Raw genomic sequence first — 17,385 nt, 5'->3', positions numbered from 1 at the left:
TCCCTCGATTCGCTCTGACGAAGGGCTAACGCTCGAAACGTCAGCTTTTAGAATCTCTGTACGGTGGCCAATTTACATTATCAACTCCGTTGATAAAACCAAATTTTTGTATACTACTTCCCCACCGACGCAGCACCACAGTTTCTTTAGAAACTACCCCTTCATATTTTTATTATCCTTGCTGCTTCAAAACGTGCCAAACATACCGCTTTAATCATCACTCCACGTTGTCTTATTCCGGAATAGGGTCAATCGAACGCGCCCTAAGTTTGAATTGACTTAGTGTTAAGTTGCACTGCTGTACTAAAGCAAGGAAGAAAACCGATGGAGAAAAACTGTTTTGACCACTTTTATTGAACTACCCTCACTTCTTTTCAGAGGTTCTGCAAAAATAATAATTTAATTCCTTCGATAAGTAAGGCTTTGTTTCTTGCTTGAAATTTTGAGTGACTTGACAACAACCAAAACAAAAAAACCCACAAATATGCAGACAAACCCAATACTTTGTCCAATAAAAAAGGTGAAAGAGATAGAAAATTTCCCCTGGCTGTTGATGAGTTTATGTACAAATAGTAGCAGAATTTACATAATGGAATAACTTAACTTCTTTTAATGCGCCTTCTAGAACAGACTTATAAAACCAAGACCCAACAGATTGAAACTACGAAATCACAATGTTGGCCCAATCACTGGTTCTGCTACAGTGACCTGATGGCAGGGAAAAATAAAACCTTTTACTTTAGACTTAATGAAAGACAATAATATTCTTCATTTTATACCTCAGTTAAAATTGATATTCCCTCTATGTATTGAAATAAAAGTTAGGAAGATCATCACTGCAACAATCTTCCTAACTTTCATTTCATGTCTATTCCGCAGTTTAAATATTATATTAAAATTTTGTAAGTTTACAATAATAATTAACCACTTGGAGAGAGACACTCTTGCACTGTGAGTGCTCTCCGTCTAGTATTTCTTCAGCGTATCAACTCTTATCACAGAGAGGAATAAGTCTTGTGTCATAATGTCAGCTATTAAACAGGTTTTCTGTCATCAGCATAGTCATAGTCATAGTCATATGCTTGACTATGCATGCTAAATTCATTATTGCATAGCTTGGTAAATTATGCTTTACAATGGCATTAAGTAACTACTACGTATTAAAATCTCTACGCACTTCCAAGAGTCCAAAGAGCAAGCATGATGTTTGAAGCCAGTAACAAAGTTCCAAGTGTGAGAATGATATTGCATAACATATTTCTCTGATCTTCCAAAGGAATGTATGAAGTCAATAAGTGATCCACAAAGGCAAACAATGCCCACTGTCCGTCAAGTGAATAACATGGTACCATGTTCAGTAAAGCCAAAGCCCCAGACAAAGAAACTAAATATCTTCATTTGGAGTTAAAGAAATAATTTAATATTATGGTATATAATTTTTGATTGGAACAAGAAAACCAGCACAAGCTTTTGCTTTTGAGCATGTGCACCAAGTAACAATGATGGTATGCACATGCTCAGAACAGAAACCTCCAACTTGTAGTTGTACTCCTCCTTAAAAGAAAATAGAAATAACTAAATAATGATAATGATGATGATAATGATGATGATGATGATGATGATGATGATGATGATGATAATAATGACATTACTTACAAAAAAGCTTTGCATTACCACCGGATGAAGTTATGCAAAAAACTGCATTGTTGCAGCTCAACTGCTTTGGAACTTTTGTCCCCTCACAGATTAAAGAGGAGATACCCTTGGGACCTAAAGGAACTTACGCTTGCTTCCGAGGGAAATGGACTGGGCAAGCAACACCTTTGCTATAACAATTAACAAAAAAAGTTGTTGACTTCAATGAGTTCAAACTCAAAGAGATGAAACAACTTCCTTCACAAGAAGTACTCTCGTAGAGTCAGAAAGCTGCTGCAGTCGAAATTGGGCGTGACCAATGTTGTTACGACAATAAACAAGTGGACCATCTCATTAGTGAGGTATTCAGTAGCGTTCATTCGCTTGAAAAGAAAAGAATATGAAATGGCTTGACAGGAGGACTAGAAACTTAGTATGTGATGATGCATAATGCACTTCATCTCCACGACAGTGTGACAAGGTTGTACCTCCAGTGGGCACTGTAGATCAGGCTATCTTAGGTGTAACAAATTATGTTGTTGCCAATAAAGTGAGACAGTTCATGGCTGCCAGGTACAACAATGGTAGCACTCTGGAAAGCAATGAGGAATACAAAAGAAAGAAATGTGAAGAAAGCTTCATGGAATTGATGGAAAAAGAATTACATGGGCAGTTCTTCAGACAGATTGACATCATACCAGTTGGCTCAAGAATGCACACATGAAGAAAGAAACAGAAGGACTGCTGATGAGACCAACTCAGTCATTGCAAACAAACACTGATAAAAACAAGAATAACTCACTATGCCCATTATTATCATTTGTTATAATAATAACCCAACTTATTCTCGCATCTTGATTGGTTCTTGCCTATGATCTATTAGAGGACAGATGCACGATTAACGTCACCATCAGCTTTTATGTGAATAAAGTTTAGTTCTTTATCATATAAAGGAAAGGAAAGGAACTTTATTTAAGTGTCTAGTCGTTCTAGTGCTGAAGCACTAATTGGGGACACTGTAAATTGAAATTAACAATTAACACAAATCAAGTCAAATGTTGGTTATGGAGGAGAGGGGAAACTGGAGTACCTGGGGAAAACCTCTTGGTGCAGAGTAGAGAACCAACAAACTCAACCCACATATGACGCTGAGTCTAGGAATCAAACCTGGGCCACATTGGTGGGAGACGAGTGCTCTAAAAAAACCCAAAGAGATTCAGTGTTGCTGTGTATCTGTTCAGTAACAGATCACAGAAGACCTCAAAATGAGGTAAGAACATCAGTGACACACTATCGCTATCGTCTCGTGTACTAATTTTTGAACATTTGATCTTACCACATTTTGACGTCATCTGTGATCTATTACTGAAAAGACGCACGGCAACATGGAATCTATTTGTTAATTAGAAGCAGAGAGCTTGAGACATTATTAATGTGCCATGCCTGGGTAATACTAGGATTGGAGACAACGAAGATGGATAATTATTTTGACCTTGCAAGACAGATCAATTAATAAGAGTGGAAATTGAAAGTTGTTTACAATTCTGCTTGTTATAGGAGGGTCACTAGGAATTACCTCAAGAGGACTGAAAAGCAGCTTACTGGAGATTGGTACAAGCATTCCACTGGCCTTGCTTCAAAAGACAAAACTTCTTGGACATGCAAGAATCTGCAGAAGAGTTCTCACTGTCAAAGGTGACTTGTCAATAAACAACCCCAGACCATGTCACGAGCAAATGCTGTGGATACCAAAGGAAGAGGAGGACGAGGTGGACAACAGTGATATGATGATGACAATAATAATAATAATAATAACTCTATTTAAGTCTCACTCTAACCCCAGGTTAGAAAGTGTGTTCTCTAACCAATATGCCAACCCAATCGAGTTGGCACTGTGCTGAGTGTTACAACTGCCATTGAAAGGAATAGATACTTGTTTACTTTTGACATAAAAATGGCACAGATTAGTCGCCTTTGAAGCCATTATTTGGGGCATCACGCAACACTGGCCCCACTTAGAGACTTAAGGCACAGATCTGTTCAATCAAAAAGATACATTAAGAATGTTTCAAGAACAGTAGGAAATTCCATGGGTAAGATCTTGCTTCTACGTTGATAATCAATTATCCCAACTGCAAAGGAAAAAGACTAACTATTAATATTAATGACACTTACAGTAATTTTCTTAAGTACTGTCCACAGACACTGCACAAATATATGAAGCAAAACAAGCCAAGCTTTGGTAATGAAAATGCAATAAACTTTCCCATCTTGACCTGAATACATTTCAGATTACCTGTGTACTGAAGAAGTAAAGGGTCTCCCACATAAAGCACATCTGAACTAGTACTTCGAATTATCCTCAGAAGACGACTGGAGTTGTCCAGAGATGGGTGAACACAGACTTTGTCACCTAATGCCAACAGCAATATAAAGCTAATTAAAAGCAACTATACCAATGAAAATGTCAATTAAAAATACACGATTTCAACTAGGGTATTAAAACTTTTCTACAGTCACTGTAATAATAATTTTTATTACTCTGTGTTGTTTCATTGTACAATGTAGTTGAAGATATCTACAACTGAATTGTGAGCGGCACCTGAATGAGGGAAACAGAGACTCAGAGGATAAAAGACTTACTGTTGTATTTTACATATTGTGGTAAAAACATCAAATTTGGTAATATTTTACATTGTTTTTGTAGAAAAGACAAGTTAATACAAATTTTGTGTTTATGGCGTTGCTGTTGCTGTCATTAATCTTGCTGCCAAAATTCTCTAAACTTATGAAAAACAACATTTAACTTTTGTCAGAGATTGCTACTTGTAGATAATAATCATTTAATAATTGGTTTATTCAATATTATCAGTTCTGGCAATACAAGCATTGAAAAACGACTGACTTACAATTCAAGCATACTGTACACAAAATACACAATCAAAGGTATCCTAATAAATTAAAATCCAGGTAATGTACACTATTTATTGTCTAAAAAGCATACATGGGATAAAGCTACATTTGAAACGCTCAGTACGCACTACCGGGAGTGTAAACTTAGAAGAGTTACGCAGAGGAATAGCAGAGTCATTAGCATCACAGTGCTGGGGAGGAAGCAGGGGCATGAAACATGGGTTAGCAAGACTGGTTAACTTAACTTTGAAAACTATCATTGGCATGATGATGGTATAAATTACCTGGTCCATCGCAGTCTGTTGGTAAATCACAAAATTTTCTAGATTGCATTGTGCTTCTGGCTGGAAGACAAGCATACCCCTGGGGAATATAGCAACATCCAACTACACAGTTGTTACTTTTGATTAAAATGGTGACCCCAAGGATAACCAAAAGGTTCATGGTTAGTTTTTCGATTAACAAAACTTTTAATCGTAACAGTAATTGGCACAAGCTGTTGTAGCGCTCTGTCAGCTTGACTGTCAAAGTTAATAAACTGATAATAATAAAAAAGACAATTATTGAGAAGAAAACTTGATAAGTTAGACAAGACAGACATTGACTCATTGACCCCTGAGAGTGAGACTTTACAGATTTTCCTCTGTCAAACGCTCCTACATAATTTGATAATTTGGTAATTGAATATTGGACTAAAATTTAATAAAAAGACAAGTATACATGTACTATTAGAAGTAAAATGATAATTGAGTATTGACCAGTACAAAAAATTACCTTTGAATGGCTCAGAGACTCGTATTTAAAACAGAACCTTGAAGAAGTTGAGTTTTTACAACAGTCGTACACTCCCCCAGTGTAAAATGCACCTGAGAATATTAACAGACCACCAATTTTAGTAATTTCTGCTTCTTATGTTTCAAGACAGCAAAATCTCAAGATTTCAAGATTGCCAAAGGGGCTGAATAGCTAGGATAACATCCTGACTGAGCAATTGAAAACAAATGTTTGTCCACTTTAAAGTACTTGTTCTGATGCTAACAAGCAGTTGTTCTCTGTCCATAGTGAAATATGATCATACTTACCCAACCCATCGACTCCATGAAATGATATAAGAAATGGATCATATATGAACTGCGGATATGAAATCAAGTGAAGCTACATGTATGATCCTTGCAGTTATGAGGACTCCATCCTCACTACAAAAATACCTCAAGATGAGAACTTCGATTAATTGTCATCATCAGAGATGCCTAGATGTCAGCCTAAAGGCAGTGGCAGTTCATTTCTCCTTAGGTATTTGCCAGTTGCAGTTTGAACCACTCCCTCTCCCACAGAAGAGTGGTGATTACCAGCATACATAAGCTGAAAGGTCTATGGTACTAAGATATACATGTAGATGTATGTCCTCACCTTGTGAAGAGTTTTTCCTAGTTATTGTTAGCATGTCTGTGCAATATCCATGCTGAGGTGTGTTCAGTGTTTTACTGATGCAATTATTCCAGTCTTGTTTGTTATAAACCTGACACCCGTAAAGAGACAAGACTGTGTCACCAGGTTCAATGCTGCCATACAATGGGGATTCCTTTGAAAACAAAAACAATGTTGGAATTTGATTGAAAGAATTGTATTTTGACTTAATAAACTACAGACTGAGTAATTGAGCAAAAAAAGGTGTTGGCTATAAAACAAGATACAAATAATAAATTGACATTCTTAGCCTCATAACTGAGGTAATGAAATAAAAAACGTATTACTGAATCTGAGATACAACTTTACAAAATCCGTCAAATTAATAGCCCTTCCTTTTCTTCAAATACAGATCACATGACGACTGAAGAAAGCATAATATTATATTTGACGATCAGTCCTAGTTGGAAATATTCATGATCACATGAAGACAACATATAAAGTCGCCTGACTATCATCTAAAGACTTACAATCTATACTACATATAATTGGATTTGGATTTGCCTCAGCCGTGAACTCATGGGCATAGTTTTATTACTTCACCAACATCATTCTGGTGAACATATAGCAGGTGAACTTGCAGATGGTTCATTCTAAGTTCTAGCTATAAGTGTCAAAAACAAGAACTTACTTTAAGCACACTGAATACCACTGCACCCTGGCCAGTCACATAAAATGGGACCAACAGATAAGGTAGACACCAAATCAGAAGTAGTCCAACCAACACAAGCACAGCATTGTGCCACACACCAGCACAGTATATTCTTAGTTGCCGTAATGGTGATATGACAGTTAAATGTTCTGTGTACAGATCTACAAAGGCACCAGGGTAAATGAGCATGAAGAACATACCAAATCCATTTACACGCACTTGTTCCCTGTTAAAAGAACAACAAATCAAACAATATTGAGAGCCAAGGGATTTGCAGGAACAAAAATGAAAATTTATAAGAGAGCTCTTAAAATTCAAGTTATACCTGACAGCAGAAATGGCATGTCCAAATTCATGAAAAACACCACTAATTGTAAGTGTGCCAAGGTAATATAGCACTTGACTCCAAGGTAGATTGACACCTGGCATCTGTCAAAGAATAGACTGAGGTAAGGAGATATCAAACAAAAATAATAGTGCAACATGATGCATTTACCGCACATGTGACTCAGCTCAATTCACATGCCAAGGCATTCATCTCCACAAAACAATACATTTCAGACTCATTCCCAAAACAACATTTGGGGAACGTTTTGGTTCTGTTCTCCCTAACCCCGCCGCAAATTCCAATTTTTAGCTGTCAAAATCCTCTTCTTGAGGATGGTAATGACAATTATTTATTTCTAGAATCACAGAATCTTTGATTGTGTTGCAGTTCTTGAATGTTCATGCTGACCAAAATAAGCATAAATCAAATGAAGAAAGAAGATGACAAAGATTTTAAAAAGACTGCAATGTTAGCTGCACAGCATTCATTTAAAGACACAACACAGATAATTTACATAAATATCCTGTTACTGATGTGGGCTGCTAAATAGTACACTTGCATTAATCACAAACGACTGAAAATATAACTTCATGATCATAAATCTTTTGTAAATTAAGCCAACATTTAACCTTAATACCTACCACAGGAGTTAAGACTTGTTCCGGAGCATCTCTTGAAAATGCTTTGTACAGCGTCAATGAAAGAACCACAACAGAGGTGACCATCAACAGGGACCCCACCAACACACCAAATGAGAACCACAGGTGTAGCAAGTATGGCTGGATCTGACCAAACCTCACAAATGATCTGTTGAATCGTGTTGTGTACCACCGAACGTGACAAAGGGACAGAGACAGGCCATTGTTTTCCAGAAATTCTTTATACTTCCTGGAATATTTCCTGTAATTCTGCAAACACCCACAAACCTCAGGGGCAGAAAATGCAGGTCAAATAAAAGTAGGAGGGGGAGGCAAGGGGGAAGCAATGTGGTTATGCAGCAGTTAGCCTGCTTGCTGGATTGCAAATTCAGCATTCCCTGGTTGAAATCTAGCGACGACCATTGCCTGACATTGTTCTCTAATCTGGAGTACAACTCCTTGGTTGTTCTTGTAGATAGCCAACTGGTGTACATCAGTTGCGATTCTTAAAAAAACTTGTTAAATTTGTTTCACAGGCCTTAATAAAAAAGCTCCCAAGGAGAACAGTGAATTAGCCTGCGTAGCAAGCAGTTTGGCAAATTTTAGACTCTTCTTTCCACCAGGGTTGACTTTCAAGTAATTGTTTTGAATACAACCCTGCAAAAACCTGGACTGAAGTCAAACGAAAATTCAAGGGGGAAGGGGCAGAGCAGTGGGAGTGAGAAACCGCCTGCAATCAACCGGTCAACATTTTCAAAACCTCTGCTTGCCCATGGACGGAGAAAATATCATTCCTGATCGGCTGATAAAGTGTCAGAAATAATCTGCTCATCAATCAAAATTTACTGCTCCCTTTTATTAAAGTGTAAAGACAAAACAGAGCGGAAAGAGCCCACAATCTGCTTTCAAAAAATTTGGAAACTTCCTTGTGGTAGCTTGGATTTTCTTGTGTTCTTAAATAAGAGCAGAAAGACGTAATACCACTAATAAATGGAAGTGATATCTTGGTGATCCTTCCCAAGGGATTTGGCAAAAGCTCTACCAGCGAAATTTACCTATTCAGCATTGGTATCACACTATTTTGAGAAGTATTATTGGTGGCCAGATTAAACAAGCTGAAGGATTAGGGCTCACAGCAACATTGTTGGCAGCTGCCAGATGTTGTCCACTATATATCATTGTCAACGAATCACACACAGTAGAAACATGGACAGGTCAACGCTGACGGTAAGTTGAAATTTCAGTTCGATCTTGCAATTTTTTTCGCTAGAAAATTAATAATTGTATTGTCGCCAATGTTTACATAAGGCGGGCTATGATTGGTTGGTAGTTGACATCAAACACATTATTGCAAATGGGAGGTTTTGAAAATGTTGTGGATTTGATTGCAGGCTTTTTCTCACTTGTTTTCCTCGCTCCTCACTCTTTGCTTGCTTTTCGAGCGGCCATTTACATTCGAATGATCACTTGAAAGTCAACCCCAGTTGAAAGAAGCTTATAATTCACTAAACTGCCTGCTAGGTAAGCTAGCAGTGAATTAACTCTGACAAAAGCACAAGTTACCAACATTGCTACAATCTTGCACATTTCAAATGGAAAATGAAGACCACCCCTCCCCCCAATTTCAATGATGAAAAAACGGCAGGCTTCAACTTGCGTGTGAATTTCATTGACTTTGGCGGGAGGGGGTACTAATTTTTCATTTTATTTTGTCCAAGATTGTAGATTGCTTTTTTTCCTTGTCTATACAAGTCTTGCTGGGACTCTCACCTTCACCTCTTTATACGCAATGCCATACCTATATTCTCCCAGCTCTCTTCCCGCATCCTCCATTCCCTTCAATTTACAACATTTATCAGCCAAACGTGCCCCTCTATGACTTTTTTCATTTTTCAAAACTAAAATTGGGTGGACATCAATCACATGTTTTCATGACAATAGTCCTGTTCACTTGACAGCAGTCAAATTAATCATGGAAGCACTTGATTGACTTCCACCTAAATTTAATTTCGAAAAATGAAGAAAAACCGTTGAGGGGCACTTGTGACTAGTAACCTCTCAAACATTATTTCTATTCATTTCAAATGTACATTAATTTTTGTTCATGTTCATTTGAAACCAAGTGTAGGAGTATCCCATTATTGTCACCGACATTGATTTCGGTGATTGAATTCATTGTATTCCCAGTCAAAATTCACGCGCGGTATCCGTGGAGTTCAGTTCAAAATATTGATTCTCTTAACTCTACTTACAACACTTTGAGGAAGAGATTAATTTAATGCCGATACGCTCTTCATTAGCTAGCCTTCTTTAAAAAGGGAAAAGCAAACTTACAAATACGTCTTTTTAGACTCACCTTCAATAAAGCATTGCAGATGAAAAAAAAGGTCCAGAAACCAAGAACGAGAATGATGCTAGACATGAGGATGGATCGCTCTCTCAGGAAGCTTCCGTGAACCTCTTCCAATTAAATTGTCAAATAGTCCATTCATAAATTACGATTTACTATGTTTTCCTCTAAAGGACGATGTAATTAAGATAATTACAACAAGGCCGGTTCATAACTTGAGCTTCCCCAACTGAACAAAAGAAGATGACCTTAAAACAGCTTAAAAGAAATAGCTCAATGAACATGTGCCTTTGCCTTTCACAGGAAGTTCACGTCATTCTGCAAGACCAGCGGCCGTGAAAGTCACAATATTCACATAAATAAAGTCAATAAACTCGAAAAGAAAATAAACTTCAACAAACGACGTCTTAATACGTGTTTATCCATGTAATGCTTTTCAACTGTCCAGATCCAGCTGCACAAAAGATTCCCAAAACAGGCTTGACTATGATGCAAGATAGCAACAGAGCCCCACTTGGTAGATTTGGCGTTCTCCCCAGATCACCCTCGCACTCCGATCGGTTACTACCTGGGTTACGAGTATGTTTTGTGACGTCTTAAATGGGGGAGGTGGGTGCTTACCATTTAGCCAGATTGCGAAAAATCCGGATATTTCGGTTTGAGGTCAAATGGAAAGGCAATTTTCCGGAAAATCTTTTCGGAAATTGTGGACAACCTCCAGAGGTAGTCCTCTTTTTCCGTTCGGAACGGAATTCGCGAACTTCCGTTTCCAGGTCCTTTCTCACAAGATCGAGTAAAATATCTGGGATGGACCCAATGCTGTGTAGTAAATGGTGAGCGCCATTCTCATCCGGTTGGTCATTCAATCCGGAAAATCGCTTACCTATATGCATGGATCATTCCATCCGAATTATTTGGCTAAATGGTAAGCACCCCAAAAGTCTTGGGTTTGAAATTTTCGAGTTAGGGATTTTTTTGGGTACGAAAATTTTTTAGAAATTTCTACTTTTTTGGGGTTAAATTTTGGTCCAGGGATTTTTTTGAGTTTTGTAATAAACCCCTAGAAAATTTTTTGGGTTTTGATTTTTTTCATCATTCGATCATCCCTGTCACTTGAAATCCGGAGTACCCCTCTTGGGTGTTGTCCCATCTTTGTTTTGCCAAAATTTCCACGGTGTTTACATTTTCAACCAGCGTGTTGGATCTAAAGCCTGCTTTCCACATGATCGTCCCGATCGCCCCAGTCCTTTCAAATAATGTTCAGAGGTGATCGGGATGATTAAATGGAAACACTACCCAGACGATTGCAAACGACCCGGGCGTCGTCCTGACCGCCTCTGAACATTATTTTAAAATGACTGGGGCGATCGGGACAATCATGTGGAAACCAGGCTTAATTAAGGGAAAAAGGAAAACTGCTGGCAGTGTAGACATACAGTACCGACCAGGGGAAGCTGGACACTGAAAAACGCAGACTGCAGAGTGTGCAGTCTGTAAAATGAAAATTCGGTTAGCCTGAATTAGGCCTAAATAACATTTGGTTAGCCTAATTAGGCCTAAATAACATTCAGGTTAGCCTGTTTACGGTTAGCTCTCAATAATAGTGAGGGTAACGCTATATTTTACCCCTGGTCTGCACGGTCTGCACAGTCTGCAGTCTGCGTTTTGGGGTGACCGACGGGAAGCCTAGATAAACTGAGTGACTTCCACATTATTTCGATAAAATTGAAGATATCATAGTGTAAAAGTACACTATGATATCTTGGATTTTATCGAAATAATGTGAAAGTCACACAGTTTGTATGGGCTCCTTACGGTTATGGTACAGAGAGAGTGCAATGCTGTTTCCCAAAAATCCGACACTATTTTCCAGTGCACAGGTCTGTACGTGGTCTACCAGTCCTTTCTTGCGATAGATGATTTTACTTGTCAATGGGGCACGTTTGCAGGGTGAAAATATTAATTGAAGACAAGGCCAAATCTCGGAACGTGGAAACCAGCAGACGAAAGAAAACACAATTGAAACCTCGGAAAACATGTTTTACGTTAACATTTTACTTGCATTTAATTAGTAAGCCTTGTAAATAAAACTCTGTAAATAAGTAATTTTTGATGTAGCAATCTGACATGATCCCATTTCAGCTCAAGGAACTCCAGGATGCCATTTTAGAAAAAAAAAAAAAAAAAAAAAAAAAAAAAAAAAAATAATAATAATAATAATAATAATAATAACTTATTTAACAAGGATTACATATTTACTGGTTGCCCAGTAGTTTAAAATATGGCCCTCAAATCAACTGAATCAAACAAATCAAATCAAGTGTTGGTGTTTTAGGAGAGGGGAAAACCGAAGTACACAGGAAAAAACCTCTTGGAGCAGAGTAGACAACCAACAAAGTCAACCCACATATGGCGTCAAATCCGGGATTCCATCCTGGGCCACATTGGTGGAAGGCAAGTGCTCTCAACACTATTAGGGCTTAAAGGGTTAATAAAGGAGGCATGCACATTTGAAAGTTATTCATCCCAGCATACTGACCTGGACTAGATTCTTCCAGCCTGGCCATGCTGAGATCTCAGAAGGTCACAAGGTTAAATACTACAGCCAGGGCCACACCCAACAATACAAAGTATTTTATGGCCTGTTGAAGCTTACATGTAATTGAAATTGCAGGTTGATACAAACAGTGGCTTTTCAAAATGAGTTTTTAATGAGAAAACTTTGAATTTTTGCGATGACAGACATGTATGTAAAAGAACATTATCATAAATAAGGTGAAATTTCAAGGGTAATTAATTAAATATATTGCAGAAATTAGCCAGATCAGAGAGTGGAATTGGGTGGGTATGCGCTTCTCACAAAAGTGCGGAAATGAAGGTACCTAATTAGTTGCAAGCTCAAAAATTTAGCTCTTGGTAATTATTGCAACTAACTGCCTACTTGAATTTATGTTATTGTAACTAAAGAAGCCTAATAACTTAGCTCTAGTTAATTATTGTAACTAACTGCCTTCTTGAAATTACCCTATTGTAACCATAGAAACTACAAACCCTTTTCTTTCACTTAAGCTCACTATGGAAAGAAATTAAACAACAAAACAAATAAGAAATTTTCACCCTAAATTCAACTTGCAGACAAACACAATTTTTCATAGTTAGTGGTTGAAGATTCCTTTTCAAAGAGAAAAACTGGTTAAGAAAGTACTTTGCAAAATCCTGATACAATTTAAATTAGGGAGCAATGACCATGGCCATTTTAAAGAGTAAAGTTTACATAATTAATATCAGTTTGCGGATTATGCAAACTCCTATCAGATTCAAAACATACACTTTAAACTGTCCAGAAACTGAACTGGTACGAAAAAAACACTAAAGTTGTGAAAAACACATACTGGTGAAGGAACCACAGCCCTAATTTAAGACACTTGGCAGTAAGGAGTAACACTTACATTTCAACCAAATTAACCATCAGGGTGCAAGTTAAAAAGTTCTATGTACGTGCACCCCTGTAATCCATCTGCACATTAGCCCCAGTAATGTCCTTGTGTGGGCCCATTTTCATTACTACTGGACTTATGCTTAGCTGGATTACATAAGTTACTTCAATTCAAGAGTAAGGACAGCTATCTGACTGCTTTGGTTTCATTGCTTCATTCACCAAAAATAGGCATATTCCACATCAAAACCTGACTCAGAAACCTATTAATCATGTAACTTATTACACTCAGTCTGGTATTTTTACACCGTATGGAAATCCCCAGGGCCCGATGCCTGTTATATTTATTGCACATGCACGGAACTGCACTTGTTTCCCAACAGGTAGGTCAGCAATGGCCTTGTCTATAATCAAGGAGGTTTCATTTCCTTTGTAAATATTTACAAAACTGTTATCTGGACCTGAAAGAAATTAAGACAAATTTAAAATAATGAGTGCTTACAACGGAGATGCTGATTGATGGACATTCAGGAGGTAGAGCATGACGATCCACTGTGCAGAAGGGTGTAGGTTCAACTCCACCCTGACTAAACATTATGATCTTAAAATAACTGAGCAGAAAGCACAGTGCCTTTGAAATCATTATCTGCAAGTGCTTAGACTTAAAAGTCCTCTTGGATAAGGATAAAAAAACCTTAGGTTCCATCTTACAACCTTCGTTTAACCTATTTAGTCTTGCATGTTCACAAAGTTTCCATGTTTGTGATATGTTTTATTATTTCCAGCAAATGTGGCCAGCTTGACGCAGTTAAAATAAGGCCTGTCATGTATGAACAAACTGTGAGTCAAGGGGAGTTTAATGGTTGCTAGTAAACACACCAAGAAAGATACCTGTGAATGAGAAATGCAAGTTGAGACTGAAAGCTGGTTAACATTTTTCATACTAAATAATTACAAGTTTGGAGAACATATAAATAATTATTGGCAAAAGAACCTTGTCGTAGTCATATCTTTCATAGATTTCTGGTTGTGATTTTATCTGTCACTAGCCCAGGGAAATTTCATACTCTAAGCTCCTACAAAATTTACAAAAGTTCTCAAAATGGAAAAAAAGCATAGTTAGTAACTAGTTAGTTACTAACTACCGGTATTAAAAAAAAAGCAATTAACTGTCTTACCAGAACTGCTTTGTAGTATGTACCCAACAACTGGATACAGAAATAAGTTGTTTTCAGGTGGATCCCATGTAACATGGACCATGTTATTATCTGTTATCCTGCAAGTCAGCCTCTGCGGAGGTCCAGGTGCTGCAATGTCAAAATTAACATCAAAGAAGATAACATATGAGTGCTATTTCAGAGGGACCTTCATAAGGGTGAAGGGGTGGCTTTAAACCTAATAAGTTTACCCAAGTGAATCATGTCACCTGACCTCTGGGTTGTGATATGCTGTCAATGATAACAAGTTTCAACAAGTTTCCTTCTGCTTAAAGGAGTTTCCACTTAAACCTCCAAACTATAATTCAAATGGCATGACAGTAAAAATTCAAATTATTAGACTTTCAAGGCCTTGACTTAGTCATCAAAAGTTAAGACCTTTCTTCTTTTCATTTAACCTACCCCCCCCCCCCCCCTAACAGCCTCACTCCACTCCTATAATGTCTCTAATGATATTAGCAAGTCAATCTAAATCCATGGGATTGTTAAACTCTCGTTTAGCAACAAGTTTTTCTCCGATCGATGGCTTCCATACGTCCCGATAAACATGATATCCACGCACAGCTGATGCGAAAGAAAGGGTTTCCATGTTGTTTACTCTTGGCGGTTTACTACGTGACTCGGCCCAGGCTTTTACTGACAAGAGTGCTTTTTGGACTTCTTATTTTTTTTTCTCGAAATCATGCTTGAAAGTTGGGGGTGCGGCTTATACACGAGTGCGGCTTATACACGAGTCTTTACGGTATTATATGTACATAAAAGAAGAGAAACAATTCCTTCACATACGCAAGACAAGCTTGGCACAGGTTCTAATGTTCCCCAGAAGATTTTCATGATTTGGAAACTGACAACCTAAATCACCCTTTGCTACTGGCTCAATCTCACACAGCAATTCTAAGACATCCTTCATCTCTGTTTCCACATCCTTCTTCATCATAAGCATTTCATAATAATCCATACTAAGTGCATTGTCACAGTTTCTACAGGCAGTGGTTGTCAGGCTTGAAATTTCAACCATGTGGCTGCAAAAAGACGGAAAAACTGTTAAAATGCATTTGATTGCTCAGTGCAAGATAAGGACAATGATGGGGACTAAACCTTTGATTAAAGAGGAACCCTAAATTATTGATTTGACACTTCAAATGTTATTGTTGATTACCTGAGCTGTTCATTCAAAGCTTTCAATTTAGCACTAGTCCTTTTATCGACATCTTCCATAAGGAGTTTCTCAGCTTGATCAATAGCAGCACGAAGCTCTCTGTAAAATCTCCTTGCCATGTCTTTCACAGCTATAGTATTTTTCTTTACTTCCTCTATGGCCCTCTGCACCTCTCCACGAGCTTTGATGAATTTCTCACCATGTTGCTCAACTTGGGTTTGCAATTTCACCAAAGCTTTTCTTTCACGTTCCTCAGCCTCATGAACCTGGAAGCAGCTGTGATTCTTGTGGTTACCATAACGATAACAAGATTCACAACAAAGGCACCTGCAGTTCCGACAGTAGTATTTTGTCATCTCCTTGTGAACAGAGCATTCTAAAGTTTAAATAAATAAGTCATAAGTTCATCAAACTTGGATTTCAGAGTTGGGGACAAAACAGCTTGGAACAAAAAAACTACCAAAATCAAACTGAACCAGACAAGTTGAAGGTAGCCCTTGCAATGTTTCAAACTGTGTGACTCTAGCTACCTGACAGGAAAAGGCATTTTTGATACACATCCCATCAACATCATTGAAAGAGAGGACATGTAACTTGTATAGGGGGCAAAAGGCAGTTTTGTGCTTGGCATTGAAGGTGAGGATAATTTTTGCACAATATTGAAAAACACTGAGCCAACCATGGCAAGGTGAGACCTAGGGTTTATTGTCCTTGTGCTGAGAAGACAGCAGAGTCTAACGAGGGGTTGGAGTCATGTTTTTGCCTAAGGTTATCAGCTGCAAAACAAACCAATAATTAATGCAGTTGGACAAGGAAGTCCTATGTAAGAAACATATGAGAGCTAAAACTGCTTCTTACCAGGTATGGCAGCATAATTTAATAAAGAACTTGAAGGTCTACTGCTGTTTAATGTTGGCCTTAACCCAGAAGAATGCTTGCTCAAAAGTGAGCTGCTTGATGATGGACGAGAAGACATTTTCCATTTCTGATGTACCATGTCTTCTGTACCTTCTTTGGATGCATTTGCTTGACAAATACCATGGCAACGATACTCCAGCTGAGAGTGAATTTCATCTGAGCAACTTCCACACATGAAAACATCACAGTCAGAACAGAAAAAAGTCGCAGGCTTGGGTGGATAAACTTTCTGAACGCAGAAATTGCACAATTTTTGTTCTTCTTCTTCTGAACGCAAAACAGCTTGAAGAAGATCCATGTTCTTATCAAGTCCATCAACACCATTAGGAGGTAACAACGTTCGAAGTTTGCAGCACGAACATTCTACAACTGAGCCTTGCAATTCTTGCAGTTTTAATAGGCACTCTGTGCATAAAAGAACCATGTGCATTGTGATCATACCAAAAAGGTTTCACATTTGAAGCCCAGGGGTCCGTTTCTCAAAAGTCCCGAAACTTTACGGGCCATTTTCGCGTGTCACAATTCCCTTTGTATCTCAAGAACGGAGAGCATTTAATTCATCAAACTTCACAGTTATTTTTCTTTTTGTTACCTTGAAAACATGTTAAAAGATCGGCTTTCCAAAACAAGCAGTTGGCAACTTCACAGATGGCTTTTCAGGCACGAAAAGTT

At 37.9% G+C, this 17,385-nt stretch overlaps 3 protein-coding genes across 6 annotated transcripts in view; 1 reads left to right on the top strand and 2 right to left on the bottom strand.

Annotated features, from left to right (window-relative positions):
- Positions 1-335: 335 nt before the first annotated feature.
- LOC137996544 (membrane-bound transcription factor site-2 protease-like) lies at positions 336-10,494 on the bottom strand. Of its 2 annotated transcripts, none has more exons than XM_068841988.1 (11): positions 10,398-10,494; positions 9,990-10,231; positions 7,637-7,921; positions 6,993-7,096; positions 6,647-6,893; positions 5,959-6,130; positions 5,323-5,414; positions 4,833-4,911; positions 3,932-4,048; positions 3,692-3,767; positions 336-1,392 (listed from the first exon to the last, which is right to left on the bottom strand). In XM_068841988.1, exons 2-11 carry the CDS (start codon positions 10,053-10,055, stop codon positions 1,170-1,172), a joined length of 1,461 nt encoding a protein of 486 aa, XP_068698089.1. In that variant the 5' UTR covers positions 10,056-10,231; positions 10,398-10,494; the 3' UTR covers positions 336-1,169. The 2 variants fall into 2 exon arrangements, with proteins under 2 accessions (XP_068698089.1, XP_068698090.1); XM_068841989.1 differs by having other exon boundaries at positions 7,637-7,903.
- A 145-nt stretch (positions 10,495-10,639) lies between these two features.
- Positions 10,640-17,385, top strand: part of LOC137996548 (uncharacterized) — a 16,719-nt gene continuing 9,973 nt past the window's right edge. The window contains exons 1-2 of one of the 2 annotated variants that reach the window (XM_068841996.1): positions 10,640-10,816; positions 12,319-12,437. In XM_068841996.1, the coding sequence (XP_068698097.1) occupies positions 10,814-10,816; positions 12,319-12,437 (122 nt within the window). In that variant the 5' untranslated portion in view covers positions 10,640-10,813. Of the gene's footprint in view, positions 10,909-12,318; positions 12,438-17,385 lie in introns of both variants that reach the window. The other variant, XM_068841995.1, reaches the window with a different exon arrangement.
- LOC137996543 (E3 ubiquitin-protein ligase arc-1-like) overlaps positions 12,672-17,385 on the bottom strand; it is a 6,638-nt gene continuing 1,924 nt past the window's right edge. Inside the window, exons 2-6 of one of the 2 annotated variants that reach the window (XM_068841987.1) lie at positions 16,654-17,118; positions 15,796-16,171; positions 15,423-15,658; positions 14,598-14,726; positions 12,672-13,880 (exon numbers count right to left, since the gene is read on the bottom strand). In XM_068841987.1, the coding sequence (XP_068698088.1) occupies positions 13,708-13,880; positions 14,598-14,726; positions 15,423-15,658; positions 15,796-16,171; positions 16,654-17,118 (1,379 nt within the window). In that variant the 3' untranslated portion in view covers positions 12,672-13,707. Of the gene's footprint in view, positions 13,881-14,597; positions 14,727-14,845; positions 15,111-15,379; positions 15,659-15,795; positions 16,172-16,653; positions 17,119-17,385 lie in introns of those variants that run through there. The other variant, XR_011122326.1, reaches the window with a different exon arrangement.

Source organism: Montipora foliosa, chromosome 3 (assembly GCF_036669935.1).
Source record: "Montipora foliosa isolate CH-2021 chromosome 3, ASM3666993v2, whole genome shotgun sequence".
Lineage (NCBI taxonomy): Eukaryota > Metazoa > Cnidaria > Anthozoa > Scleractinia > Acroporidae > Montipora > Montipora foliosa.
Note: the sequence above shows the minus strand (reverse complement) of the source record. Positions and strands in the feature narration are given on the sequence as shown.